The 22,359-nt window shown below is 42.4% G+C and overlaps 1 protein-coding gene and 2 non-coding genes across 8 annotated transcripts; all 3 read left to right on the top strand.

The window, feature by feature from the left end:
* Positions 1–21,463, top strand: ATG16L1 (autophagy related 16 like 1). 6 transcript variants are annotated; one of them, XM_030495973.1, is made up of 19 exons: positions 8–315; positions 1,111–1,204; positions 3,092–3,197; positions 4,668–4,741; positions 4,947–5,198; positions 6,089–6,154; positions 8,569–8,655; positions 9,399–9,455; positions 9,653–9,700; positions 10,395–10,497; positions 13,014–13,119; positions 13,234–13,304; positions 14,578–14,649; positions 16,875–16,995; positions 17,836–17,941; positions 18,477–18,626; positions 19,044–19,091; positions 19,459–19,560; positions 19,953–21,463. In XM_030495973.1, the coding sequence occupies exons 1-19, from the start codon at positions 201–203 to the stop codon at positions 20,044–20,046; spliced, it is 1,872 nt and encodes a 623-aa protein (XP_030351833.1). In that variant the 5' UTR covers positions 8–200; the 3' UTR covers positions 20,047–21,463. The 6 variants fall into 6 exon arrangements, with proteins under 6 accessions (XP_030351836.1, XP_030351833.1, XP_030351832.1 ...); XM_030495972.1 differs by having other exon boundaries at positions 8,566–8,655; XM_030495976.1 differs by lacking the exon at positions 9,653–9,700 and having other exon boundaries at positions 1–315.
* LOC115612414 lies at positions 10,707–10,978 on the top strand. Its single transcript, XR_003993012.1, has one exon.
* On the top strand, positions 13,707–13,968 carry LOC115612415. Its single transcript, XR_003993013.1, has one exon.
* Positions 21,464–22,359: the final 896 nt, after the last annotated feature.

Raw genomic sequence — 22,359 nt, 5'->3', positions numbered from 1 at the left:
GCGAGGGCCCCTGACGGAGCGCGGCGGCAGCGCCATGGCGGGCGTGGGGCGGCGGCTGCGGGCCGAGCCGCGGTGCTGAGCGGGCGCTCCTCACCGGCCTCCCGGCGCTCCTGCCCGCTTCCCCCTCCCTCGGCCGCCCTTCGCGGGCCGCGGCCCAGGCGGCGCTCGCCCCCGCTGCCCCTTCCCGCCGCGCCGCGGAGATGGCGTCGGGGCTGCGCGCCGCCGGTTTCCCCCCGTGGAAGCGGCACATCGCGGCGGAGCTGCGGCGGAGGGACCGGCTGCAGCGGCAGGCCTTCGAGGAGATCATCGGGCAGTGTAAGTGGGCCGCGGCGCGGCTGCCCCGGCGGGGTCGAGGCCGAGAGGCTCGTGTCTTCCTCTCTCCTCTTCCTCGGAAAGCGGGAAAAGCGCCTTGGGAAAGTTGGGGGCTCTTCATTGCTGAGGTAAAAAAGTAGTTGTTTCCCTCAGTTCGCTCACAGGCTAAACCGGGTTTGTGCTGTGGACAGTGACTGAATGTCTAAATTGTCTGCACCATTCCCACTTAGATGTTTGTGGAATGGGGAACAATAGCACTATTGACCATGTTCATGGTGTTCTGTAAAATTTGGAGCTATTCAGGGCCAGCGCTTTCTATCCAGCGCATACTTGCCCATCCCTCTTCTGCCTCAGCTGTAACAGGACTGAATGGGAGTGGGGGTCACCTAACAGCTGCTGGCTTACATGCTGAGGGGCTGCGTGTTATGGGGGGGAAAGCAAACACGCCTTGGCAGGACTGTGCAGTGTCGGATGTGACCAGTTTTTTTTCCTTGTTATCACTGGAGGGGCTGTAAAGTGTTTGTACTTTGAACTTCTGTCGTAGCAGATAGCAATACACTTGGGCAGTCTCCTAAGACCAGTCCCACACATCTGGATTAATGAGGAATTCTTGGTGGTGTAGCTGACTGCTGCTTTAGGCTGCTGACATCAAAGAGGAGTGCACACTAATGTGGCTTGCATAACTTTTCGTGGTGTCAGAATAATTAAAGACACTAAATCTTGGTTGGTAGAAGAAGAGGGTGGGAATCTGGTTTTGCTTTTTGGTTATCTTCTCACTTGTACGTTTTGCCCTTTCAGATAACAAGCTACTGGAGAAGTCAGACCTTCATGCGGTGCTGGCTGATAAGCTTCAAGCAGAAAAATATGACATGCAGAGCAGGCATGAGATCAGGTATTTAAAATTCCTTTTCTGTCAGTCAGCTGTCTGTCATACACACTGTAACCCAAACCACTGTTGGATGCATTACACAAACAACTTCTACGTTACTGTAGTAACTTGGAATAAAACAAACTGGGAAATCTGTTGATATAAAACCAAAATATAACTAATTCTAAGCACATGATAAAGTTACCATACATTTACAGTATATGGTGCAGAAAGAGCTGACCAAGTTTTGGTCATGTTTTTATCACAAACTTTTGAGATATTGAGGTGGACCAGAGTGAAATTCTGCTTCTGATCTGTTTGCCTTGTAATGCTTATAATGTTTACCTGGTGTTAGTTCCTAGTGATTATGATATGACTCTTTAAATGGTTTGGTGTTGTAAGCAATGCGGTGCAGGGAGAAACAGATATCTTAGCTCCTTTCAATCTGTGTTATCACATAGAAGGGGAGAATGGAAAACATAATGGTTGTAAAGTGTCAGTCCGAAATAAACACCATATTCTAAAAAGAATCATAGAGCGGTTTGGGTTGGAAGGGACTTTAAAGCTCCAACCCCCTGCCACGGGCAGGGACACCTTCCACTAGAGCAGGTTGCTCCAAGCCCCTGTGTCCAACCTGGCCTTGAACACTGCCAGGGATGGGGCAGCCACAGCTTCTCTGGGCACCCTGTGCCAGCGCCTCACCCTGATGCAAAAACCATCTTTAGTTTATGGGAATCTGGTTCTGGTTGAGCACCTACTCTAGGAGATGAGAGTGGAGTAAATGAGGATGAGAAGAAATGCACAGAAACACCATCTTCAAAGTAGATACTAAGCTGAACTCTGATACAACCTTTATTTGAAACAGAATGAATTCCCTAATCCTAGTTAGCTGAGGAAAAATGCTTTTATTCACCCTAAGGCAAAGGAGGAGTATCTGGTTGTGGCTGTAGAGCTATGCATGGCCAGAGTTTTTGGACGTGTTGGGTATTATCACAGGACTTGGCTTCCTATCTGTTTGGACACATTTTTACATGTGTACAGTGTTAGTTGAAGCAGGTGGTGTTTGGTGCTGAGATGAGTGTGAAGTTACTGATATCACCATGAGACCTTTCAGCTTCTGAATGCATTGTCTGTTTCCCACTGGTCCATTATAACCCAGAATGACTGCAGAAACAGATGTTTGCAATTACCTGCTATTGTTTGTCTGGTGTAATAGTAACAAACTTAAAATGATTACTTCTAAAAGCTGTAATGTAAAACATAGCTGCTAACTTGCTCGATATCTGTGTGTGTGATATGTGTATGGTGTTCTGGTGTGGAGAGATTCCAGCCTGTGTCATGGTACCACTGATGTGCAAAACACAATTAAAAAACACCCCAAAACCTTTACAGAATAAGAGGCTAGAACATAGGACAATGGAGGAGTGATTTGTCACACTTGGGACTCTAAACCCAAGGGCCTGAAAATACACCCTTGGTTCCCTGACTTTTGGTTCTGCACCTTGTATAATGCTCTCTCCAGATATGTAGCATCCTTTTGGTCCATCAGCTCCCTCAAAACAAATTCAAGGTGCTAGAATATTTGTAATTCTTTCAGAATTTGAAGAGGGTACTTCTGAGACTTAGTTGTCTTAATGCAAATTTAAACAAAGGTTAGTTATTTTTCGTTTGAGTTTGAATTCCATTTTAGAAATGTACAAAAGGTGAATTGAGTCCTCAGTAGATTTGACTTTCCAGTACTATATAATGACATTTTGGTTGATGGGAGGTGTGTTGCGGAGGAGCTAGCAGGAATGACCTGTGTTTCTGATGTAGTATGGAGGTCTAATGTCTGGAGATTAACTATCAAAGGCACAGAAGCAATTGGATTCAACATGGTGACATGTTGTTTTCCTCTCTCTCAAACTCCAGTCCAGGACATGATGGCACATGGAATGATGCTCAGTTGCAGGAACTGGCACAGCTGAAGATAAAGCACCAAGAGGAGCTGACAGAGCTGCATAAGAAACGCGGCGAGGTTAGAAAGTCATCTTCTGTTCTGTGTGGTCCATATGTGGCCTATTGTGAACATGACCTTAATTTTATCAAGCTTATTCATCATTGTTTTTTCCTCATTTCCTCATTTTAAGCTCCCCATGTTGATGATTAAAATAAACCAGAGATGGTTGGTCTTTAAAACTGACACTGACAGCTAGGAGATGAGCACTTACATGGTCAGCATAGCAGGAGTTTTAAGAAGTGCTTAATTTTGTGTTTTCATGAATAGGTTTTTAACTGTATTTATTAGAGGAGGAAGAAACTGTTTAGAGCTGTGCATAACCACTAGTTCTACATTGTCAAGACTAAGTGAGAGAATAAGTAGCTGTGTGTGGTTTAATTTCTCTCCCTTTGCAGCACCACTGCTACAAAAGAGTGGACAAAACAAACAAGCACAAGCAAAGACTGATGGTGCCATGGTGTTAAACTGAAAAGGGAGTACTGGTTCTGCTATGTAGATGCAGTAGGGAGCCCAGAGTCCTGTTAGTTATGAGATTTGAGCCTGGAAGAGAGGAAAAGCTGCTCTCTCTCAGTTTCTTTGGTCGGGTATTTCTCCTTCCTTTCTCTCTTTTGATGGGAAGATGTGGAAACTTGATCGGCAGAATGGGGTTTTTCAAAATCACAGCAGTGGATTGGATGTGCCAGGAGCTAGTACCTGAATGGTGCTGCAGACTTTGACTTTTACAGGGAGACCTGGAAAATGTTATCGTGCTCCTTTTTTCACAGAGGAGACAGCTCTCCACAGGAGGTGTGCACCGACTAATCACAGCACTGAAAATACCTTCTTTCCCCCCAGCCTGGTACCCTAAGCCACCCACCCAGGCAGGCACCCTTCTCAAAACTCATTCTTTCTTCCCCCTGGGCAGCCAAGGCTCTGCACACTGGGGCTTGCTGCTGCTCCCTGGCTGGTTGTCACTAATGACTAACTGTCATTAGTGCTGGCCTCTGCAACTCTGTTTCCTGTGCACTGCAGAGACTCCACCTGCAACTTCCTTTGTGGGGAAAACCTGTGTTTAAACATGTGAGCTGCATGTCTGTCCTGGCCATACCAGGAGTATTTGTTGCTAAGTTGTTAGCACTCGTTTGCTGGTTTGCTTACTTGGCAATTTTTATTTTTTGTGTTGATTTTTCCACTACTTCAGAAAATAAGGTTTCTTCCTAATGCATATTCTGTTTGATGTGACTTTATTAAAGAAACTTCTGAGGGAAGGGGTGAGATATCAAAGGACTGTCATCTTTTGACATTGCATTTGGAAACTGGCTTCTATGATTTAGTGACCTGTGTGATAGAAGTCCACAGATCTATATAGGAAGCTGTGAAAGAAGACCTGAAAGATCTGCTCCATGCTTGTTATATTAGATTGCTCTGTACTCCTGCTGGTTGCTGCTGAGTGTGTGTTTTCCAGCTGGCACCCCTGCATTTTGTAATGTAACTTTCTCCTTCCTCTAGTTGGCCCAGTCTGTAATTGATCTGAATAACCAAATGCAGCAGAAGGACAAAGAGATGCAGATGAATGAAGCAAAGTGAGTAGGAACTGTTTCTTCATCTGCGTGGTTGGTATGAGACTCAGACCTCTGGTTGAGTTGAGTTATTTATTAGTGTTATATTCTCTTAGAGTCTTAGTCATGGGCTAAAAATTCTTTTGTTAGGCATTGTGCAAAGAGCACAAAGATGATGGCATATGTCCCAAAGGAGATCCTCATGGTTTTGTATATTTTGTTGTTCTAGGATTGCAGAGTATTTGCAAAAGATCTCTGAACTGGAAACAGAGTGCCAGGAATTGCGTAGCAAACTGCAGGATCTTGAGCGAGCTAATCAGACGCTGAAAGATGAATATGATGCTCTCCAGATCACCTTCAATGCCTTGGAGGAGAAACTGAGGAAAACTACTGAAGACAACCAGGAGTTGGTCTCGCGTTGGATGGCAGAGAAAGCACAAGAAGCTAATCGTTTGAATGCAGAAAATGAAAAGGATTCAAGGTGAGATCGATGACCTCTGTTTGATAAACAACTTGGCAATATATTTTTGAATAATTAGAAGTGCATAGAGTAAAACCAGATTTAGTTTGGATCTGAGGTCGCTGTATTCTTGCAAAACACAAGAATCCAGAACTTTGTGTTCATCCTTCTGGCCAACACAGATGGATGCTTTGCAAAAACATTCCTGTCTCTTAAATGAATAAAACATGTTCTTTTGTTTCTTGAGAAACATTTAACTATGGCCTGTAGATCGTAAATCAGATAGAAACTGTTGGGGTTTTTTGCTGGTATTAGATTTGACCTTCTCTTGTTCATATTACATCTTAATACTGTTTGAAGTTTTATCTTTTTTTGGACTTAACCAACTTGAGTGTTTTTTGCATTCTGCTAAAAGGAGCAGCTGCCACGAGACTGACCTATGTGTAACTTGCAAAAATGAGTTCACAGGGTTTTTTTTCTTTCCTCTTGCAAAATAGTATTTTTTCTTTTGAATTGCTTCAGCTTGCTTGCCAGCTAACAATACTGGGAGACTTAGAGCTATAATTAAAGTCTCATTGTACTTGGCAGTTTTGTATTTCCTAACAACCATTGTATTACTAATATAATTATTATTTTTGCAAGTTCTTGCACTCCAAGCAAATCCTCATTCTTGTGGGTCGTAAAGGGCCATAGGTACATTTTGCCTTATTCCCTCACTTGATTGACTTTGTCCTTTGCTATTCGCAATAAGCAAACTGCCTTTCCTGCACTGAGCATCTTGAAAAGCAGGATAAAATTAGGGTAGTAGTCTGATTTGCCCATCAAAACTGTGCAGGGTAACCTTTGGAATGGGGTTAAGGAGTTTTGGTGTCGTTTTGGTTTTCAAATAACGTTGGTTCCTTCTGCCTTAGGAGACGACAAGCCAGGCTGCAGAAGGAGCTAGCAGAAGCTGCCAAAGAGCCCCTGCCTGTTGAACCGTAAGCAGTCTTGATTTATAGTCTCCTTCAGCACTTCATGCTTCAGTTTTATGCAGATGCATGATACACGGTATTTTTGTTACTTCTAAATTTGGTGAAGTAGAGGAGTGTTTAAACTTTGGTGTAAAGTCAAAAATGTACAGTAACTCTCCCTACTTAAACTTTCAGAAGAAGGAGCTCTGTTACGACTGAAAATAGTTGCCTGGACTGAAAGTCACGAGAGTTGTTCATACAGTGAATATATATTATTATCTCAGCATTAAAACATTTGTTATGCAGTGCCTTTGGTCTTCAGAATAGTTCATCAGTTGTGCACTCTGCAGATGCCTGCATTTTCAAGTGTTAGGCTACAAATCCGTTCAAGGATTACCTATAGGAACAGGTACTGAATTGAGTTATGGTGGGTGAAAATATACTTCCATACTGGGAGATTTTTTATCTGTAGGGGAAAAAATAAGGTAGATATGGAGTTACTTTTCCTGGCAAGGCAGAGAGAAATCTCTCTAGTCTCTTGGTCTTTGCGCTGCTGTGTTTGCTCCTGGGTGGTGGTTAATCAGGTGACTGAAGTGGGCAGCTGGTAGTATAGGTGCTTTGCACCAGATTGATAAGGTTATTGGCATTTGTTTTAGCCAAATCCAGGAAAACGACAGAGCTAACTAACTACTAACAGCTGCATTATTACTGGATATCACGGAGAGTGTCTTCAGAGCACAGCGACAGAGCACTGTGCAGGCTTTTCCTTGGTATCTGTTGTCTTTGTAAACACACAGAGAATATCTTAGAACTTTAAGCTCTTAAATAAATAATGTTGCACTTTGAAAGAAAACACTCATATAATGTCTGTGGCCATTTTCCCTATTAAGCTTCTTCCTCTCCGTTACCCAAAGTGAGACCTTCGTATCTTAGACCTGAGCTCAGAGGTAGCTGTAGCACAGCAGCTGGAATTTTTACTTCTGTTATGGTGGGGATGGAGGTCTCTGTGTTTCATAGATAATTTCAAATAAGATACTGAGAAGTTAAAAAAAAGCCTGTTAAAATCTGTACAATAATTGTTTCTGTAAATGACTCAAACTCTGCTTCACAGGGATGTGTTTGATTATTTTCTGATTTTGTAATTTTAGAGGGTTTGTGTTATATAAATGTGGTGCTTACTAAATGGGAAGATTGCAGCATTTGAAGGAGTGTCGCCTGGTGTTTATAGCCCCTTCAAAAATAGGTTAAGTTAACATGGAAAGTTCTTTAGCTACACGCAATTTTTTGAAATCTAAATTTTGAGCTGTTAAAAGAAATGTCAACAGAACTTTTATTATGTTTTATTGAAATATCAGCCTGATATTTTAAGTCAGAGTTTGTATTTTCCATAGCCTTTTCATACATACTGTCCTCCAGAGTCTTAGAACTCAAAGTGCAGCTGTATTCTGAAATGAGAAATTAAAAATGGTCCCGTCCTCTCCAATGCTTTTGCAGCTGAGTGGTATCTGATGGCAGGAATTGGTTTATTCCTTCTTAAGTGCTGAATTTAAACTTCCTGTTCAGTCAGATGGCATCAGGTTGATAAAGTGTGTTTAAAAATAGCTTGTCCTGCAAAATCAGCATTGAAGGCAAAAATACTAGACTGTCAGATCCCATGATGACTAATGGGGAAAAACCTTTTAGCGTTAGATGAGTACTTGAGCTGGATTCATTTAGAATATATGCATTGGACCCTTGCACTTCTGTTCAGTCATACACCAACACTTCAATGAAGTGAACCAAAACATTCCTCGTACTTAATGGAGCAGCACCTGAAGTACAACCATATAGAAAACATCAGAATTCTTTGGTGTGGATGATCAAGCAAAACTCAAACTCTTGTGGTTTTTTCATACGTCCGTGTTTTGGAACAGCAAAAAAGGTGCTGTGAAAATAGGACATCACCCATGTCTGGGCTTGCAGTAACTCATGTTTTTGCTGTTCTCTAACTGTTCCAGGAACTGTTCACTCCATAGGAAAGCCTTGCTTAGATGTGATAGGTCATTATAATGCCATCTGTGGTGCTGCAAGCTGAAATATAATGGCTGGGATGGATGCTTGGCAACATAACCCATAACCATACAACCCTGTTGTCAGTGAAGAGTGTAATTAGCAGCTGCAAAGAAAAAATGAAAAACAAACCCTGAAATTTAGGTGCATATACTTGTTTGCAGATATTGTGTGTTAAATGTAGCATCTCTGATAGTGACAGCCAGATCAGCATTTGTGTTGTCTGGATCTACCTACATGTTACTACAGCTAAATAAACATAGATGTGGATTGGGCGCAGGCCCTTGCAGACCCTGGAACATGTCATGCATTCAGTTCATCTACATCCGCAGATGGTTTCCATAGGAAGCTCTGGCTGATTGAAAATGAGGTGTTTTCTCTCCCTTCAGCAGGGATGATGATATCGAAGTGCTTGCAGATGAAACCTCTGACACAGCTGAGGAGACATCTCCGGTGCGAGCTGTCAGCCGAACGTCCAGGTTTGTAGACCAAAAGATTTCTGTACCATGTCATTGAGGAACAAAAAGGGGTGTAAGAGAGTTGGAGCTATGCTACTTAAGGTTCTTACTTGCCTTTAGCTGGAACAGAGTTTAGTACTTCCACCAGAGTAGAACACTCCGGTGCTGTGTTCTCTGTTACCATGCTATAGATATGCTGTTTTTCTTTTGCTGTTTTAAGTAAATTACATTAGTGTCTGAAAAATCTGTGTTTAATCTTAAAACCAGAAGTTTAGAAACAAAATAGGCAATAGCATGGGTTTTACAGTGCCTGTTGTGTTATGCGTCTGTGACTATACAAAGTATCAACGTGACTTTGCAAATAGCCAGGTTTTTGGATTTAGCTTAAATGCTGCAAATAATCTTCAGCTAGATTAAATGCATCTTTTTCTTTCTTTAAAATAGCAGTGAGTGGAAAGTAAGAGGTAGTTACTTGAGAGCACAGATTAATTTGGCTGAAACTTCAGACTGCTTGCATCTGAAGCCAGTAATTCACAAGGTGGAGGTTGAGGGGAAATTGAAGAAACTTCACTTGCAGATTGTATCCTGAGTTGTAGTTACTGGTGACTTTTGAACTGATGCCTGCTTCTGGTGTTTTCTGTCTTTGGACTGGGTCTGCAGGGGAGGGAGTCTTTCCAGAGACTTGTTGCTATGAAATGTATTTGTGTTGATCTTTATGTGGAGAAGCTATTCACAAGGTTTAAACCTGTCCTCCCCTCCTTCAGTAAGCGACTCTCCCAGCCAGCTGGAGGCCTTCTGGACTCTATCACTAATATCTTTGGGTAGGTTAGAACACTTTCACCTCTTTGTTTTGTATATTGGTTTAAATGTACGCCAAAATCTTGGTGATGCAGGGAATACAAACAATAATTTCAGCTTTCTTCTAGCTTCTGCCTTTCTTTTTCTTTTCTTTTTTGTTCTCCTCAACTTCCTGTCTCTTCCATCTTGCCGTGTGCTGACCTCTGACCTTTCCCTCCAGTCTGTCTGAGTCTCCCCTTTTGGGACATCAATCTTCTGATGCTGCCAGGTGAAAACATTATCCACTCTTAGTCCAGCATGTATTCCATTGAAGTAACGTGGAACCCAGCTGCATTATCCTGACTAGATTTCAGACGGTGATGACAATGGCTAGAAACTGTCTACAGTTAGAGAGGCAATGAGCCCCTCTGTGGAGAGAATACGTGGAGTTTGCTCTTACTTTCCACTGCACTTCGCTCCTTTAGTAGGGTTATTTAAGTCATTGGGTTCTGTGCTTAGGCTCCAGCGTGGAGCCACTCCTCCTAAGTTAAGCTCTGCTTTAGGTGGACAGTGTTTGGTTAAAGCCTGAGCTTTTGAATGGAGCATTTTGGTGCCTGGGAGGTAGAGCTGCAATGCTGTTGAGTTTCTCTAGGCATAATGGTGGAGTTGCAGTCTCTCCAGTTGAACTCAGCTGCAGTTATTCCTATGTTTCTCTTTCCTGTTAACAAAAAAGGCTGCTCCAAAATGAGGTCAGTAATCAGTTCAGGTAACTTATCTGGCATACTATGAAATATCTGAAGCCACAAGTGGATGTAGTGTTATGACATGTAATTTTTGAAAGATGGGATAAAAATTAAAAACTCCTTCCCCCATTTGTTAATCACTGTGCAGTGTAGTTAAGTGACAGGTACAGATCTTGATGAACTCAAGAGAAAGAGCATTCACTTCTCATTTTAAAATATTTCTACTTTGTTTCATCTCAGGAGACGTTCTTTGTCCTCATTCCCTGCTCCCCAGGACAACGTAGAGCCACATCCAGGTGCCAGTAAAGAAGTGAGAGTACCCACTACTGCCATATGTGTCTTTGTAAGTATAGAAGGAACTTGTGGATTTACTAATCCTTTTACTGTCTTTGGAGGAAATGAATTTTATCTGTGTGGGAACTGATCTCCCAAAACTTTCTACTAATATTTCCAAACAAGAAGGAATTTGTGATTTGGTAGCATAGTTTGTCCCATTTAATCCTTAGCCCAAATGCTTCTCAGAGCCAAGGTGCTCGATGTCGGTCATATTGAGGTCAATGATGACTTAGTAAAAGGTCTGAGGGCACAGGGGAATTACACTCCATTACCCTCTTGGCTCCCAGCAGTCCCTGTTCTGTCATGCCATAGTAGAGCTATGACTGAGGAAGAGATTGCTGACAGTTTGGGATTAATTCAGTTCCAGTTCTCCACAGTGAAGGGAGTTGTGGCACTGAATGTCATCCAACAGAACTGGTGAAGAGGAGCTCGTGGTAGTGGAGTGTCTTCATTTGTTGTGTGTGATCTAAAGTTTTCAAGCTGAGACCTCTTTTATGTGGTGTTTTGGCCTCAAAAGGTCAAACTTAAATTTCTGTGAAGTGCATTGCCTTCTGAATGAAAGATATTGGGGTAAATTGTCTTGTACCATAGCTACTTGTTTGAACACTCCTCTTGAGCATTCACAGACACTCCAGTGCTGGATGTGGGTATTACATGGATATGAAATGACTTATTTTTTTTCATCCAGAGTAAGAGTGGCTCACAGCAGTGTGTAGACTTGTGTATTCCTAGCCTGCCCTGTTACCATCTTCTCCAGTGGAAGTCATGGTGTGGAGGGAGTACCAGTGTTAATTTAAGTGAGAATAGGGTCATAACTTCAGTGACAGGCTGGCGCTGGCTTGAATAGGGAGCATCAGAGGAGGTGTTCGTGGCAGCAGTACATGTTGCAACCTCTCTCCTCTTCTGGCTATGTACAGCAAGAAGAGTTGATGAACAGATATAATCCTGGCTAAATTCATCATAAAAGGTATTGGAAAGCTGTATGTGTGAAGTTATGCTGTTTTCACCTTGATCTTCTCTAGTGTCATCTGAACTTCCAAGAGCAGTGCAAGCCTGTCTTCCTGATAGAGAGGGGCAAACCACAGTAGACTATGCTGACCCCCTAGTCTTGACAATGTGGGGAATGCTGCCCCATTCCAATTCCCCATCTTGCAGCAGGACTAGGAACAGCTGCAGTAGTAAGCCTGTCAGGCTGTGGCACTATAGAGGTAATATGTGGTTAGCACTGCAACACTTGAAGGAAGAAGTCCCTACTATTCAATGGAAATCCTTCTGGAGGTGATCTGTGTTACATTTTAGCTCCTGTATTTGGAGCCCAGGTGGAGGTGAGGACATGTCTAGGTCCAGCAGATCATTCTAGGTATTAATGCAAGGACTGTGTGCCGGAGGTTTGGCAGATACAGGGAGCAGACCAGGCTCACTTCCTGAGAGATGAGTAGTAGAACAGGCTTGGGAAGGCGAAGGTAGTCACTTCAGCCACCATTCTCAGGCATAGTTTCTAGGCAAGACCTTCGACCAGTTTTGTTCTGAATGGCTCTTCTGCACTTGTAGATAGATCAGATTTGAAGTGTGATGACCCCTAAATATGAGCTGGCAGACCAAATTCAAGCAACAAATTCCAGAAAAACACAAGTTTCCAGAAAAATTGATTTTGAAAGAACAGTTACTGAAAATACTTAAAAAGGAATGCAGCAAATGAATTAAGGATGTGGTATTAATACCGTGTGGTAAGTAGTACAAAGCTGTGAAATTAACAAGGGATAAAAAAGGAAGGAATCTGGAATTTTCATAGGTTTTAAAAGGTGAAGAATTACTATTAAGTGGCCAGGTCAAGTTTCAAAACGTTAAGCTGTGAGAAAGCAGGGGTGCAGGGATGTCACTGCACCTGCAGGTAGGAACCACGGCTTAAGCCCAAGTTCTCGTTGAGAGAAGGTACTGTCGCAACTGTGCTGGTACTACTGAATCACCAATATAAAGGAGCATTATCACCAGTACAGTAAATGGATGCAGTTAATCTGTTACACTGTTTTCTAGCAGACTTTCCTAACTCAAGCATGACTTGATTGTTCTGTGGTTGCATGAACTGATTGGATCGTGTTCCATGGCTGGCTCTACATGGAGAAATGAAGTTAGTTTCCTTCTACAGCATATCACCTGTGACTGTTTTCTTCACTTTTTTGGTTTTCTTTTTTTCTGGTGTAACCTAAAAGCCTTACCTTATAAAGCCTAAACTTATGAAGCATTGTAAAGCTTCTGGCAGTTTATCTCTGTTGAATCCTTGCTAGTGGTTTTTCTTTATGTGCTTCTGTTTTTACCTTTAGATAAGGATCAGCCCTTTTGCTCTCTCTGCACACCATCAACCATAGCAGAGTTTCAGTCTGTGCCTTTGTTTCCTATATACTGCTGAAAGATCAACAGCTGTGGTTCTGTATAACCTTTTAAGTTCTATAGCTTTCTGATCTGTGGGGTTTGGGTCTGTGCTAATTTGATTTGGGTGGCTGTTCTGTTCCTCCCACTCCTCAGGATGCACATGATGGGGAGGTGAATGCAGTGCAGTTCAGCCCTGGCTCCCGGTTACTAGCAACAGGAGGCATGGACCGGAGGGTTAAGCTTTGGGAAGTCTTGGGAGGTAATTTTTTTTTGCTTTGGGGTATGGTGGGATGCTAATCCAACTCATAGTTCACTTTGTGTCAGCTTCTGTTCTAATCTGCTGCTTAAGTTTTGTTCATCTTTCTCTGTGCAGATAGGTGTGAGCCCAAAGGTTCCCTCTCCGGTAGTAACGCTGGGATTACAAGCATAGAATTTGATAGTGCTGTGAGTATCTGAGCAATATCCACTGTTTGTGATTGGGAATAAATGAATTTAATTATGTCGTGCTCTGCTATCAATTACCATTTTAACACCTTGAAAAGTTACTTAAGAACGAGTTAAAATACTTATGAGAGTAACTGCAAATAGTTTAAAATTGTACAAAAGATCTTTGTTTGGTATGCTGCAGTCTGTAATTCTCTAATTTACAACTCAGAAGATGATATGCAGCTCAAACATTGGTTGTTATGGGCTATTATGATAAAATTACAATACAATATGCTGGGTTTTGTCTAAAGTAAGAAATCAGTCTCCAGCTTCCCGCTAAAGCTGGTATGGCAGCATAGAAGAAGCAAATACACTGAGGCTTTATTTCTGTGAAGTTTATTTTCATCAGTGCTCTGCTGAGGTCTCTGATGAATAGTAAAAGGTCTGATTATTCTAAAGACTTGAACTTCCATGACCTTTTCTCCCAGCAGTTTCTCACCAGCCGCAGCACAGTAATGGTGTGGCTGGCAGTGTTTGCTGGCACCTCGTGATGTGTGCGGTTCACGTTAACCTGAACTACCAGAGCCATGACTGGGATCAGCATCCAGCAGTCATACTGGAAGGAGTTTGAGGTCTTGGATTGTTCTAACTGGACATGTGATCTGTCTTTTCTGCTGAGACCTCTTCCACTGCACACAGACAGTAGACCAAAGCTGACACAACTTCTTCCATTCGGTGATTATAAGCGCTAAACTTTATTGATACACCCCCAAAAGGATCCTTTCTCTAGACACTGACTGGCTCATTTGAGATTTGCTGGCACTGTTAATCTGCAGAGATACTACTTCTGATTTTGGCAAGTTGCTTGAACACATCTGAGGCAAGAGCTGCCTGAGGCGAGATGCTCATGGTCTTTGAGATGGACAGGAGTGCGAGCATGAATCTTGCGGTGACAGTTCTCCATCATGGATGACTTTGAACAGCCCTAAGCCTAAAGTCATGAGCAAGTCAATTTTTCTCTCCTTGGACAGAGTTAGTTTTTGGAATCTGTGTTTAAAATGTTAGAATTCTAATGAAAATTGCAAGAATTGGGTGAATTCCACTCTGAGGCTTGTCTAAGAGGTCATTACACCAGCTTTCCGTACTGGTGTACTGTAGTTTTCATTTTGTTCTTCTTTTTCCCTTGGCAATATAGCATTAATGTGGTTTTAATGATTTATTGGAAATACTTTTGAGTGTAATTTGCATATTGACTAGCAGAAGTAGTTTTAAATGAATCTTGTGTTCACAGGGTTCTTACCTCTTAGCAGCTTCAAATGACTTTGCCAGCAGAATCTGGACGGTTGATGACAATCGGTTACGGGTGAGTCTCTTAAAGGCAACGCAGTGCTCAGGCTGTTGCTGTCTTGTATTTCCAGTATTGTCTAATGGAGACATGGTGATTTTGGAAGTTGGGCATTTGCAGACAGTTTAAATAGTTCTTTAGTTAACAGGATCTTCTTTCGTTAAGGGTCTTCACAGCAAGACATAAAATACAGTATTGGTCTCTGCACAGCCTTGCAGGAGACTCCAGTTACTGCATGTTTTCACAATACAGTCCCTATCTGTTCCATCCCCCCACAAACCTAAGGGATTTTTGCAAACCCCTCTGTGGAAATTTAAATGCTTCTTATGGTCTGTTGAGAACCACTTCAATATTTTAGCCTCAGTCCAAGGAGAGGACTACTGAAGGGTGTTTGCAGAAGACAAAGAGGGATTCTTTTGTTGTAACTCAGGAGCAGCATTCTTGGAGTCTTTTGTCTCGTTTTTAAAGGCAGCCAGCCAAAAAGTGCTTGACTTGATTCTTGGTGTCTTTTGAAAGATTTCCCCCTCTCCTCCCAATTTCTTTGTACTCATGTTCTCCAGTATTTAGCTCGTTTAAAGAAGGATTCGCCTTTGGCCGAAAGAAAAGTTTCTTTTCAGCTTTCTAAGAGTGTTTTTATTGTCATTCCTGTGTACACTTTTCCTCAACTTTTTGTTTTAGGAAGATGCTATTTCTGACATTTTACATGTTAGTTATAACCTACAGTTGCATTGTGATTCACTGGGTGGTTCTCAGTGTTGAGGTGTCAGGTCTCATTTAGGCAAGTGAAGAATACCAGTTCTTCTGCAGTTTCTGTTTGGCTGCAAAACCTACTGTTGGATGTGCATTATAGTGAATAAAAGTTTAACAGACTAGAGACTACTCACTACAGGAAGTTAGTTATCCCTGCGAACATCCACCTGGCTTCACGGTATCTTCCTGTAGTTCTTTTGGTGTCCTTGGTGACTACCAGCTTTTGCAAGTGCATTCAGTTTGCTGAGATAAAATAGCACATTCTTTGTTTTGAGTGTGTGTGGTATGGGTTTCTAAGGGCTTGCACATGAGCAGGAGGCAATGAAGCTGAAATCATGGTAAATTTTGCCAAAAATTCCCTACTTAAATGCAAATACCTGTATGCAATGGCTGTGCAGCAAGAGCAAAAGAGAGATACAGAGTGAAAGTTCAGATCTTCCTTTCTGGAATTTGTGTCCTTAAGACAAAGTGGATTTTATGGGATGATTCATTCTTTCACAGTTTGTGAACTGTTTTTAATCAGGTTTGCTTCTTTTTCCCAAACTTTGCTCCCATTCCTTTCCATTCTTAAGGGTTTTTCTTTTGTATTTCCCAAGCCCAGATCACTTTGTGTAATTTAATATTCCTTTGAGTATCAGGGAAAAAAAATAAATCTAACTACATGCCAAAGACTTCTCTCTTGTTTTGCACAATTCTTACCTATAGAATCACAGACTGGTTTGGGTTGGAAGGAACTTTAAAGCTCATCCAGTTCCAACCCCCTGCCATGGGCAGGGACAGCTTCCACTAGAGCAGGTTGCTCCAAGCCCCCGTGTCCAACCTGGCCTTGAACACTGCCAGGGATGGGGCAGCCACAGCTTCTCTGGGCACCCTGTGCCAGCGCCTCATCATGTGTCTCACTTTAGTCATTCATTATCTGTTTTGTGATTTTGGTGTGTAAATATTCATCAATTCGAAGTGAACGTGGTTCATGTTCTTCTCAGCCCCAGAAACTGCTGCAGGGAGTTTTTCTGAAATCTCTGGTTTCATCTTTAAGGCTCGAAGATAATAACAGTTGAGACTAGATAACCTGTTACATCCTTCACAGAAGCTCGTTATAAAAACCTGAAGGCACGATTTCCATTTTCAGCTTGCTTTAACCATGTCTCCTCATAGCTCCTGCAAGGCTGGGTTGCAGTTGCCATCTGTCTTGAAACATAGGTGTATGGAGGGAAGAGAGCTTGCAGGTTCCCTGAGTAGATAGAGGAACTGCAACCAAAGGTGACCTGTGTCTCCCAGCTTCAGGCTGAACTCCATAGTACTGAGATTCCTACTCAGTGTTAATCTCTGTGTTTAACTATAATAGTTTTTATTTTTTCTCCAAGCAATGAAGTACATATGCCAGTTATGATTTAAGATTGTCTTTGAGTTGTTAAATAGCACAACTAGTAAGCTACGGGGAAAGGGAGCAAGTGGAACTGTGCAATTTTACCATGTCAATCTCTCATCCTCAGCACACCCTGACAGGTCACAGTGGCAAAGTTCTGTCAGCCAAGTTCTTGCTGGACAATGCACGCATTGTTTCGGGAAGTCACGACCGGACCCTCAAGCTCTGGGACCTCCGCAGCAAAGTTTGTAAGGAAACCTAACTTCTGTCTCTCATCCATGTTCTACGCTTCTGCTAAATGTAAATAGAAGTCTGACAGCTAAATTATTTCATCTGCTCGCTAGTCTAAAAATAAGCAAAAACTAGCAGCCATCCCATCTTGTGGTGTTACTCAAGTAATTAGATTCTTTCTGCCTGTTACCTGAAATAAGAATAAGAAAGCATGTGTATGTAGGAAGCACTGTTAATGCTATTACAGTAACACCAGCTGTGTTCTGTGACTGTTCTTTGTTTACCAGGCTCGGAGTGGGTATTTTAGTCTTCCGCTAAAAATTTGGTGCCAGGTCAGAGTTTTTAACCCTGAGGTGGATGGAAATGTCTCTTGGAAGTGTACAAAAAACTCACATGAAGGAAATGCTAGGATCCAGATTTTTCTTTGGGAGAAACACCTTATTTCGTTGGCTTTTCTCCTGTTGATGGTTCTTAAACATGCTTGTGCTGAGAGAGAAGTGGAGATTCAAGGTTACCTTGATACCTGGACTGCAAACATAGGTCAAGGACACAGTTTCATGTTGTTCAACAGTAGCAAATTATAGCTGTCTAAATACCAAGTGGAAGTAAAGCAGTTCCCTTGGGAGCATTTAAAGGGATATTAGCCACAGCAAAGGAGATTGAGAAGGACAGAGAGGTTGTTGAAGACTTAAATCAGGATTACTCTAAGACAGAATTTGTCTGCCCTGTGGCACTCCTTGGACACTGCTCTGTGCGACCATTGTGTGTGCATGTGGTATAATAATTATTTTCTGTCTGTCTTCATCAGTCTGTACAGTATAAATTTCAGTGTGTCCCCATTGGCTTATCTTTTTTAGGTATAAAAACAGTGTTTGCAGGATCTAGCTGCAATGACATCGTATGTACTGAGCAATGTGTAATGAGTGGACATTTTGATAAGAAAATTCGTTTCTGGGACATCAGGTAAAACTATTGTAACAGAGCTTATAGTGTAGGAATGGTTATGGGATTGCTGTCCGAGTATAATTTGAACTAGGGAACTCTTCTTCCTGAGCTTGGAAGCTAACTAACAAGAGTTGCAGAAGGCCATTGAAAGAGACTTTTGTTACTACTTTGAAATTGTTTGGTGATTAAATCGCTTGGGATTTTTTGGGGGGGAAATGCCGTTTCTTTTCTGAAAGGCAGTCTGCTTTCTTGTAAATATTTTGCATTGGTTTGTATTTGTCATTCTAGGCACTACTTAGCTTTTCAGAGGGTGGGGTTGAGAGGAAAGTAGTATCTAACTGTTGTTAGATAACTCAAAATGTTATCCACAAAGTGAGATCTAGCTTGGGCAAGAACCAAAATGTGAGAATAAACCAATAAACCTTTTTCTCCTCTTCTTCCACACTGGGACAAGTCAAAGCTTTAATATGGAGGTGGTTTAGATTCTGGATGCTGGTTTACCCTTTTTTTTTTAATCTTTTTTTTCTTTTTCTCTCTTTCTTTGTGCCTCTAGGACTGAAACCATAGTAAAAGAACTGGAGCTGCTTGGAAGAATCACAGCTCTGGACCTGAACTCAGAGCGAACAGAGCTTTTGACCTGCTCCCGTGATGATCTACTAAAGATCATTGATCTGCGGGTTAGTGCCGTCAAACAGACATTCAGGTGAGTGTGTTCTCCACGAGAACATTAGAGAACGAATGAGAACGAAGATCAGTACTTTTGGATTGCAGATTGCTCTCAGTGCTGGAGTGTTTTTCGCTATCTCCATGGAGAGAACAGTCTCCTAAATGTTTTTTCTACATGGATAGCTCTCTAAAGTCTAACAGCAAAGATCTGCTCTGGTGAATCTTTTCATTTACTTCTTTAAAGAAGATAACTTGGCTTACAAGTCTTTGGCCTAAAGGAAAGAATTTCTTCAGATGGAATTGAGGGAGGGTTTATGAGAAATGTAAATTGTGATAAAGGGATACCAGAGCTTATTCGCAACCTCTTGTAGAAATCCTTATATACTCTTTAGTAACAACCTGCAGTCCATCTTCTTATAAATGAATTTATAATTATCTGATTCTAACTTTTCAGTGCCCAGGGATTCAAATGTGGCTCTGACTGGACGAGAGTTGTGTTCAGGTAAGGTCAGATATGCAAGCAAGATACCTGATAAATCTTCCTTCAGTGAAAGTCAGTCATTCCTGGTGCTTGACTGCATTGTCCCTATTTACAGCTACAATAACTGGGGCAGAGTTTGTGATTTGGCCAAGGTTACCTCTTGGTCAAGACAGAGCGTATCTGTGGATGTTGATCCAATAGGTTGGAAACTTTCTGATTTTAGAGGGCTTTCACATCTTGGTGTTAGCAGCTGGTAATACATAACTCTTGGAAGACTTTAAAGCCAAATTGCTTGCTTAGGAAGTTGGGGGTGAAGTGATTATGCATGCTGATAAGTTGCTGACTTGAAAATTGTTCTCTGCCTTCTGCACCTACTCTGATCTCATAGCCCTGATGGTAACTATGTGGCTGCTGGTTCAGCTGATGGGGCCCTTTACATCTGGAATGTGCTCACTGGGAAGCTGGAGAGGACACTAGCAAAGCATCACAGGTGAGGGGAAGCTGGCCATATAATCTAAAGAAGGTATCTGGGTTGTGAATCTTGCTGAGCTATAGAATAATTGTACAGCTTTGCAACTTATATTGGGGTGTGAGAATTCTTGATGTGTAGATTCTTTGTGAATTCCTGGCAGTATTCTGTAGCTTGAATTAAGGTTGAGTTTGTTATTGTTCAACTTCTTAAACTGAGATAAGATTCTAATAAAGTACATTTAATATATTCTGAAGAAACTGTATCTTTCATGGGCTTATTAAAAGCCCAAGTCTCCCAAGAGCTGGGAAGGTGCTTTTACTTTGGTAGAGTACTATAATACTTCATTCTAGTGTTAAGTGCTGTTGTGGAATTCAGTGTTTTTGTGAACTTACACCTGGCTTCCATTTCAGTTCTTCTATCAATGCAGTTGCGTGGTCACCAGCGGGTGCCCATGTGGTCAGTGTGGACAAAGGAAACAAGGCTGTCCTGTGGTCTGAATTCTGACTGGATGGAGGGTGAAAGGCAGAGCATCTAACACCTCTGAGGATGGTGGTGCTAGTCCGTGGCTGAACAGAATGGAGACCCGAGCCCAAATCCATCCAGAGTTGGGATATTAACCAGTGCATGGGCTTCGCTTTCCAGAGGAAAGTTCTAAGGCAATGGAGAAGGAGCCTGAGTCAGAGACTTCTTTTTGCCATAACTGCACTGTGGCACTCGGACTCAGCGAGGGATTAGCTGTTCTGGATGGAGAATGCTACTTAGTCATGCCTTTACATGAAGTATCTATGCACCAAGTGGAGCTGAAGATACTAATGGGATTCCTCACCAGTCAGCTGTGCCAAATACCCTGTCACACAAATGTATCCGAGCACCTCTGAGTTGGGAATGTTGGAAAGAAGTTACTGTGTATGCTGACTTAATACGTGTCCTGTCTCCTGTGTTCTGTTCTTGTGGCCTAGTTCAGGCATGGGGTGAGAAGATCCTGAAATGTGGAGAGGTCCTAGGCAGCCTGAAGTGTTGGAACAGCTTTTCAAGAGTCTCCCGTGGTTCTGGCAGCTCTGCCTTTGAGTTACCAGCTCAATTCAGATCTGTTCTGATTCTGACACAGGTTTTCCAGCACTGTTGTGTGAACTCTTTGTATCGGTTTCGCCTGTTCTCAAGGCAGTGGTCCATTGTTCAGGACTTCTGCACCCTTTTGTTAAAATGCCCTTTAACAGCTTGGGTATCACAAAATAGGAGATTTTTAATCTTTTTATTCAACAAGCAGTTTGGTTACTGGGTGTGAGGAGAGAGAAGTTGAGCTTCTGTTGTGCTGCTGTGATAAGGAATGTAGTCATACTGTGACTTCAGCACCGGAATATCCATGTTTGGTCCCTTTTTCTGTTCATCCGTCCTGTCCTGGCGGCTGTCAGTAGAGCACAGGGGAGCAGTGGGGTTAAATCCCAAATCCATTGTTTTGGTGCTGGCAATTCCAGGCCACTTGCCCCCTTCTTGAGCACACGTGCAATATTCCCATTGGCGCTGGAGCCCTCTCTGTGCTACGGAGTGGTGTCTTGACTCTGTCCCTCTTTAAGCATCCAAAACCATGATGTGGCTAGGTGTGAGCTACCTGGCATACCTATATCCAGCCAAACCTGTCCACATCATCTGGGCCTCAAGACAAGCCACCAGCGTTTTATTGCCTTTTTATTTGCACTTTATTTTCTTCTTTCCTGATAGTGTTTTACTAAGGAAGTGTGTTCATTGGAGGGACTGGATTAGGGGGCAGCTGCTATAACAGGCATCTCTCTAACCTAGCCTTTTGTTCAGACACTTTCTGCAGAGGGGAATTAGAGTATATGGGGCAAAGTTTTTATTTATTCAGCTGCCCATAAGAACTTGATTGTAAATAAACCTGTGTTCTGCTTTTAAACCCCCACAATGCTCCGATTCATTTATTTCTGTGTCTGTGTGAGATCTTCTGAATGAGATCTGCATTCTTCTGAATGAAGAGGGGATCCTGAGATATGTTTTCCTGTGCTGTTTTCCTGATGAGTTGTGGATTTGTGTTCAGCTGCATTGTGGGATTTGGTGTAGAGTGGGAAAGAGGAGAATGCTCTTAGGCTGGAGCCGACCATCCTGCAGGTACACCTGGTCTTGCCCTGTCTCGGGAATGCTGCCTTGCGACTGAAGGAAGTTTTAACATGTTGGACAAGTGCCCCTATCCTCGAAGGGTTGATGTGTTCTTGGCTGTTATGGATAAGATACTGAATTGAGGAAATTAGTATTGGTGTTTCAGACACCACTGAAAATAGAAGGCTGTTTCTGCTGTGATACTTTGACTGCTACCTTGTGAAGTTATTAAGCCAGGAACAGGAGTTGCACATTTCTTTAAAAACACAAAACCTCTTGTTGAAGATAATGCTCTGGTTCCTACTTCAGAGTAATGAAGCAAAATTCAGCTGTTCAACGTACAAATTCATACACAACTAAGAGCCATCACTGGCCACCATCCTGTTTTCATAAGAAAAGAAGCCTTCTGTCCAGCTCTTGGAAGTGAGAACTGTAGCAACAGTGGAAACACTCACTTTGGTGTTCTGAAGCATTTCTAAAGGCAAGGTATTTTCTCTCCTGCCTGTTGCTGTGGCAGAAGGTCCTTGAAAAGGCACCTACCAAGAGTCCAGGTGACCTTGGTTACTGCAGGAAAGCAGATCACTAAATGACAAGTCAGCATGATGAAAGATTATTGGGAGATTAGCGTAATAAAAACTCTGCAGGCTCTGCTGAGGAGGATCAGAATGGGTTTAGGATGTTTATAATTCAGGCTGCTACACTTGT

This window comes from Strigops habroptila, chromosome 8 (genome assembly GCF_004027225.2).
Source record: "Strigops habroptila isolate Jane chromosome 8, bStrHab1.2.pri, whole genome shotgun sequence".
In the NCBI taxonomy this organism is placed as follows: domain Eukaryota; kingdom Metazoa; phylum Chordata; class Aves; order Psittaciformes; family Psittacidae; genus Strigops; species Strigops habroptila.
This window is presented reverse-complemented; position numbering and strand designations above follow the sequence as displayed.

Excerpts from the sequence above, each read along its gene's own strand:
- ATG16L1 (XM_030495972.1), top strand. The coding sequence starts at position 201 with ATGGCGTCGGGGCTGCGCGCCGCCGGTTTCCCCCCGTGGAAGCGGCAC. Across the intron at positions 3,198-4,667 it reads TGCATAAGAAACGCGGCGAG|TTGGCCCAGTCTGTAATTGA; the intron begins GTTAGAAAGTCA and ends TCCTTCCTCTAG. Across the intron at positions 16,996-17,835 it reads GGACCTCCGCAGCAAAGTTT|GTATAAAAACAGTGTTTGCA; the intron begins GTAAGGAAACCT and ends TATCTTTTTTAG.